General features: G+C 41.6%; 1 protein-coding gene across 1 annotated transcript in view; it reads left to right on the top strand.

Annotated features, from left to right (window-relative positions):
- The first annotated feature begins 368 nt into the window (after nucleotides 1–368).
- The window catches only part of LOC106488264 (tyrosine 3-monooxygenase-like), a 35,840-nt gene continuing 29,255 nt past the window's right edge, over nucleotides 369–6,953 (top strand). The window contains exons 1-3 of the mRNA XM_013947115.2: nucleotides 369–566; nucleotides 1,518–1,692; nucleotides 4,517–4,605. Coding sequence (XP_013802569.2) covers nucleotides 369–566; nucleotides 1,518–1,692; nucleotides 4,517–4,605 — 462 coding nt within the window. The remainder of the gene's footprint in view (nucleotides 567–1,517; nucleotides 1,693–4,516; nucleotides 4,606–6,953) is intronic.

Here is a 6,953-nt window from a genome sequence, read left to right as displayed (position 1 = left end):
TCAGGCGAACTGCCTCTTCAACCCATCCCCGGTGGTGAATGGTTTTCAGACACTTTCAAACAGAGTGGGAAAGCCCCACTTTGAAGTTACCCAGAGAGAGGGGGTTATCTTGGGCTCTTGCGCGCAACCTAAGCAGGCAATTTCCCTTGATGTGCCTGGCATAGCCAACATAAATGTCCCCACACCTCATGCAGTAGGGAACAGCTCCCCTTGCTGCTGTCTGGCAGCTCTGTTCACACCATCCGCATAGACCCACTGCAACTCCACTCCCACCGCATCTCCTGGCCATTATCCTGGGACTAACACTCACATCCTCAGGCAGTTTCCACTCAACAGTGGGCAATCTCAATCTGCTCCCCTGACTTCCAATGAAGACTGACTTTGTGGGGATCCCAGCCCGAAGTGGGGAGACCAGCAAGGAGAAGGAGATATGCGGCACAGAGTCCTTGAACAGGCGAGACAGTCTGGACTACAATGAGGAGGATGGAAGAGCCACTCTCATCCTGACCTTCACCCTCTGCAATGTGAGGAAGACTGAGCTCTCTGGGGCAGCCAAAACCCTTGAGGTACAGACCCCAGCACCTGCTTGCCATTCCCTTCCTCCATCAAGGCCCTCTTTTCCACTCTTACTGCATTCTCCTCTCCCACCCTGTATCTGCCCATCTTTAACCCTTCTCCCTCTCCTTTCCTGTGCTCTTGAGTTATCCTCCACTTGCTTTCCCACTTCCCCGTTGTCCCTGTTATGCTACTAGTTGCTCAGAGAGGTTGGCTGACCTCTCCAGGTAAAGGAGAGTGTGCTGGAGGTAGGGAGCAGCTGGACATAGTTATTTAGAAGAACCACTGTTTTACGTAAGGGCTGTATGGTCAGAGCAGATATCAGTCTAATATTTCTTTCAAGCAGTTATGGTGACCAGCCATCACTAAACAACAAGCCAACATTTCAAGTATGAGTACTTCAAATTGATTGAGAGGATGTTAGGAGCCAATAAATTTTCTGTGAGTGTTTGGCAGGGAATACAGAGAATACAAGAGCTGTAAACCATACAGGCATTATAAATTCTGGGCACATGAAGCATCCCTACCAGGTGCTCAATCTTTTCTGGGAAAATGAATAACTCAAAAGAAAAGTATTGCATTTTTTGCTTATTTTTAGTTGTTTGCAATTATTTAATGATTATGGTATTATTATACATCAATAGATCTCCTTTCAATCTGCCAGGCTCTCAGAGTTACCCAGTCACTCATTTGCTATTTCTGCCCAGATGAAATGCCACAGTCAACAGTATCTCATCTTTCATCTCCATCTATCGCTACCTAATTCTACAGCGTTTAATCTTTAGCTCTGCATGTGTTTTAGCTACTTCTAAACTGTGCCTTGCTAGGTTCCAGTGCTTAACATGTACTTCTTGTTAAGACCTCTTTTAGCCACTTTGTAAAGACGTTAGAAGCGTATCTAGACTTACTTGGCTTTTCAGTCCTTGGAGAAGCTTCACCATGTTAACATCTGGCTCTTGCAGACGTTTGAAACCCAGATCCATCACTTCGAAACCAGACAAGCCAAAAAGCCCAAGAACTCCGCTGATGACTTTGACATTTTTGTTGAATGTGAAGTTTGTAGTGCTGATGTTAGTATCCTTATCACCTCCTTAAAAAGAATAGCAGAGGATGTGAAAATTAGCAGAGAAGACAAAGGTAAGAAACGTATGCATCTGATAATGCTGTTTTGGTTCTTTTGGGGGGGTATTTTTTAGTGTTAGCTTAATAGTATTTTAGTAGTCTGGAATAGTAGTATTTTACTAATAGTAAAATAGTATTTCAATTAGTCTGGAAAGCAGGTGCACATGTATTCACTTTCCTTCAGTGCATGACTGTTTTCCCTGAATTGGGACCATTTCCATCAGTGTGAAAAGACAGCCATTTCAACAAGGCTGGGGAACTGGGTGAAAAAAGTGTCGGAACACTTTTCCAGCCAGAGGGGAGATGACAAAGAAAGAGCAGCAAAACAAAAAGCTCAGGAGAAATTGCGGTGGTCTGTTTATGGTGTCTTGGCTCCTGCCATCTGGATCTAGTAGGACTCTTTAGAGGTAGATTGCTCCGTAACGGAAAGGAGCAGAATGCCACCAGCTGGGAGAAGCTTTCAGAGTGCAGGAGGGAGGGAGAGTCACCAGTGAGCCTGCAGGTCCTGGGCAGATGGGGAGAAGCAGAGAGGCAAGGGATGTTCTTCTTGCAGGGAGCAGATCCACTGCCAAGCCTTGCGTAGCAGAGCATCAGACATTTTTCTTGTGTAGAGGCTGTGCAACTTCTAAGATTCCAGTTTAAGAACAATATTTCCCTCTGGCAAAATGCTGCAAGTGGCTACTACACTGCCTGGACTGTATTTGAGTCACCATCCTTACTGGTCAGCAGCACGGAAAGTGGGTTTGCCAAAGGCAAAGGCATTTGTCCTTTTTACAGGCAGTATGGGACGGCTGAGTACAACAAACTGTTCGAGACCTTTTAGATGGGACTGAGGGGGGACATCAAAAAGGCATCACAGTTGTCAGGGCAACTAGAGAGTGGAAGAGCTTTTTGAAGTTGAAGAGGCATCTCTGGGGTGCTGAGAGGTTTGTGCTTAGAAGAAACTGATAGTTTCAGATGTCCTGGGACTGGGAACTACCAAAAAAACAAGTGGGCGTTAAAAGAGGGCCAGCTTGTTTGTTGGAGCAGGGGAATATTAGGGATATAATTTTCTTCAAATTCCTCTCTGTCTTATGATTTGGAACAACAAGCATAAAACCAGATAGGCTTACTTTGGATCTAATAATGCTAGACTCAATATAGCTGGCATGCAAATGGCAGAACCTTTCTGTTGCTAAGTCAGCTCAATACATCATCACTGCTACATACATCACTGCTTAGTTTGTCAAGAGTCTTTTCTAGGTGTTTCACACCCCAGAACTCAGTAGCACCTTAATGAGTATTTCATTCGATTTTCAAGATGAAAAGGTCAGAGAGTTGCTATCTGCAGCACACAGAGAAACCAAATACGCTTTGGGACCTTAGGTGTGGGCATCAGCAAGGACCAGGGAGCTGGTGGTTTTGGCCTTAGAGCACTTGGTAATGTAGTCCTACTGAGGTTAGTTTGGGGCTGCTAAGGTGCCAGAGGACTTCCAGATTGGGTGACTCCTAGGTCTGCTGTTGGCCCATCTTATTGGTGCATCTTACTGAAAGTAGTGATGCATCTTATTGAAAGAGGCTAGTTGCAGCTTCGCTTTCTAGACAGTCTTGCAGACACCTGTGAGAGCATTTTGGTAACTAGGGAGATATCTAAATTGTGTAAACATGCTTACTGGCCAGTAATAAATTTACTGGGAGACTGTAAGTGTGTAAATTTTGTGTATCTGCTTTCATATGAGATTCCAGCTTCTGCATGGATCTTTTTTTTTTCCCCCTACATGGGCTTTTTATTTTTTTCTTTGGAGTTTTTAGGTGAGCCATCCAGGTTCTCCCAGGTGGTTTTCTGAGGGACAGTCCTTGGGGGGGATCAGGATTCTCCTCAGAGAGTTCTGGATCAAACTAAGGGGGAAAACTTTGTCATTTTGGGGCCAAAGGGCTCCTTCAGACATTTCACATAACTTAGGCTCCTTTTTAGCATTCTCCAGATGGGTCAGCAGCCCTGTACAACAACACTGGCATATATTTGTAGCCCTGTACATTTGCACACTGGCTATGCTTGGATATAGTTTAATATGGCTAAAGCTTAATCCGCCATTCACTCCTGATATGACAGATATGATATCAGATTCAGGTGACTACAGATGGAACTTTTCTCAGCTGTAAAAACTGAGTCTGACCTCAGTATCAGTCTGACCTCAGAAAGTGGCATTAACTTTGTCTTTTTTCAGTTTTTTTCTTTTTATTCTTCAGTTGTAAATATTGGAATTAAAATTAAAACTGGCATACTTTCTGTTTGTTTTAGCCACCAGAAAAAGCTCCCACATCAGGGGAAGGAAACTGTTTGGAAATTCAAATAGTGCTTGATTAGTTTTGCTGAAAAAAATGAAAATGAAAATGAAAGAAAATACCTGAAAAGTCAAAATATACCTTCTTTACATGCTATGTTTTTAAAAATTCCATTTTTCCTTTAAAAACATTTTCACTTTCAAAATTATGAAAATTTAAGACTACTTTTTAGACAAAGTGAAAATATTTTTTAAAATCTGAAAATGTAGAACGAAATATGTTGTGCTGTGTCAAACAGTACATTTCATTTGGCCTAAAATGAAATGTTTTTGCCTTTAAAAATTATTTCTTATAATTAAAATTGAGAGATTACCATTGCAAATTAGCTTCAGATCATTTTTCATCCAGTTTGCCAGTTTGGTCAGTGAACTGGAACTCAGCTACCTACATGTCTCCTTGTTAGATATTCATTGATGAAAAGAAAGCTTGTCAACTTCAATACTGCTTTTATTTTCTTTATCTTTTCAAAATTAGTTGATCCCATCTCATTTAGCTCCTGCTGCTTTCTCTTCAGTGCCCTGGTTCCCCAGAAAAATCCAAGATCTGGACAAGTGCCACCATCTGGTCACCAAGTATGACCCCAGTTTGGACAATGGCCACCCTGTAAGTTTGAAGTCACTGTTAGTTCATTTTATCTCAGAAAGAAACTCTCTATGCAGAAATTTTTGTAAGGAGAATTTCAGAGATAAAGAAATACTCAGGAAAAGTCACTAAAGGAAAAGACAGATAATAAAGACTGATCTTCAGCGGAATTAGGGATGGCAGAATGAATAACCTAATAATGAAAAATGCTTATGGGCCCTGATTCACCATAGTACGTGATTAACATCAGGCACATGCTGAAGTCCTTTCTATTCAATATATTCTTGAGTATGTGTTTGCACTTCATCATTCAGTTTTAGAAAAACTCTTATTAATTATTTCACCCCTGATATATTTGAAGCATGCCCACTACGTGCTAGGATGATCCACATAACAGGGAAGTTTCCTAGCCTTCTGCATTTTGTCTTTCCTAGGTTATGACCCTTCAGATAGTCCACATCTGCATTTTTACTTTTATACATGCCAGGAATCTCATTCAAGTGCAGATGAATAGGGGATGGCAATGAAGACAAGCAGGAAAGAGCTAGTCGCTAATGAATACCAGGTTCGCAGGTCCTGCAGAGATGAGGATGATGCTTAAATTTACAAACATTGTCCAGACAGAAAAAAAGCTAAATACATGGCAGCACAGATTCTTGGATGTAATACTGGAACTGAGATTTAAATGTGATTGGAGAAGCTGAGATAAACACCTGAATTTTATACTGGAAATAAGTTGCAAAGACTGTATCCTTATTTACATCTGACTTCTACAAAGGTCCCTAGAGCCAGGATACTGGCACTTTTTGTTGATACTGCTATGTCTGCAAAATATCATTAGAATGTTTGTGATGGGCTTTCCCTTGGTTTCAGACAGTAGGTCTTGTTTATGGTTGGGACACAAAAAGGGCCTTACTCACAGTAATTTTGTACTCGTGGCCCTGTCATAAGCAGAAAATGTAGAGGAGGAAGTGGAAAAATGACCTGTAGAGTCCTGCTCCATTGAGGTAAATTCTAAGGCAAAGCACTGGGAACAAAGAAAGAAAGAAAGGAACAAACAAAAGGGTTTTTCATTAAGAATTTCCAGCTTTGGCATAGAAGAGATATAATAGTTTGATATAAATAAAAAAGGGAGTCCAAAGGGCCATTTGTTGTTTACCAAGGTAGATCTCAGATAATTGTTCTGAAGTTTTCTGTAAAAATCACTACAGAAGTGATGCATGAAAAGGAAAACAAAACAAAACCCAGACTGCACTGGAAAGTTCAAAGAAGATTTAGATGAGTGACAACAGAATCTACAACAGAATCTATTTTATTCTTCCCTTCCTTAAGTGTCTAAATTCTGTTTAGACTCTTTTATTAACCAACACAGTGTTAATGATGTTCTAATCTGTCTATTAGAGAAATAGACTGAATTCTTTTTCTTTCATTTCTGCTGAGCTTTGTACAGTTCTGTGTGGTACAGAAGTCTTTCCAGGTCCACCTTCTATTTTGAGAATGATTTGTGAAACTAGAATACTCTAGAGACCTTTATATCCTCCTTAGCCAGGATTTCTTTCATTCTTCTTCACATCTCTTTCTCATAGAAGCAATCCAGGTATTAGCTTATCTTGTTCCTGAACCATCTCTGAGGTTGCTTCTAATGAGCTAAATGAATGCACACTAGGACTGATCTGAATCAGACTAAGTCTCACTCCTCCTTTGTCAAATGGAAGGTGTGAGCATCAAAGAGGGTGCAAGAAAACACCAGCGAAGCAGAGTTACCAAAGTACAGAGTGGGGATATATCTGCACTGCATAGTGCAGTGCAATGCAGAAATACCTAAACTAGCTTGAAAAAATTTTTCTCAGGCACTGGAAATCATCTGCCTGTGCCAGGATGGAGCACCATTCAGGCTCATCGACTGTGCTGCTGAGCAAAGCTCAACACAGGGAAAAGGAACAAATGCACTGATATACAGCTGGCTCTCCAGAGATTTTGCATATGCATTTATTACCAAATATGCGGGTTGGGCTGTCCATCCCAATGGCTCCATTTTACTCTCTCATGTCTCTTTAATAGCAAAAAAAAGCAAACCAGTGACCCTGGGGCACCAGTTGCTGGGGCACCCCGACACTTGGCTATGGTCTCTGGTGCTCCCTCGGGGAGGCTACTGCTGTTCAGAGCATGAGTACAGAGCTCTGTGCAGGGCAGGGATAAAACAGAGAGATCATAGCATTGACACGAGTCTGAACCAGTGGCTTTTCCATGTGTTTTGCATGGACATGTTACAGCTACTGACAAGCAAGGATGGCATCTGAATGAATATATTATCCGTAACACATGACAAAAGTAAATATGCTCTTGGGATCCAGTTCTTCCCTCAGATT

The sequence above is a fragment of the Apteryx mantelli genome, chromosome 1, assembly GCF_036417845.1.
Source record: "Apteryx mantelli isolate bAptMan1 chromosome 1, bAptMan1.hap1, whole genome shotgun sequence".
NCBI lineage: Eukaryota > Metazoa > Chordata > Aves > Apterygiformes > Apterygidae > Apteryx > Apteryx mantelli.
This window is presented reverse-complemented; position numbering and strand designations above follow the sequence as displayed.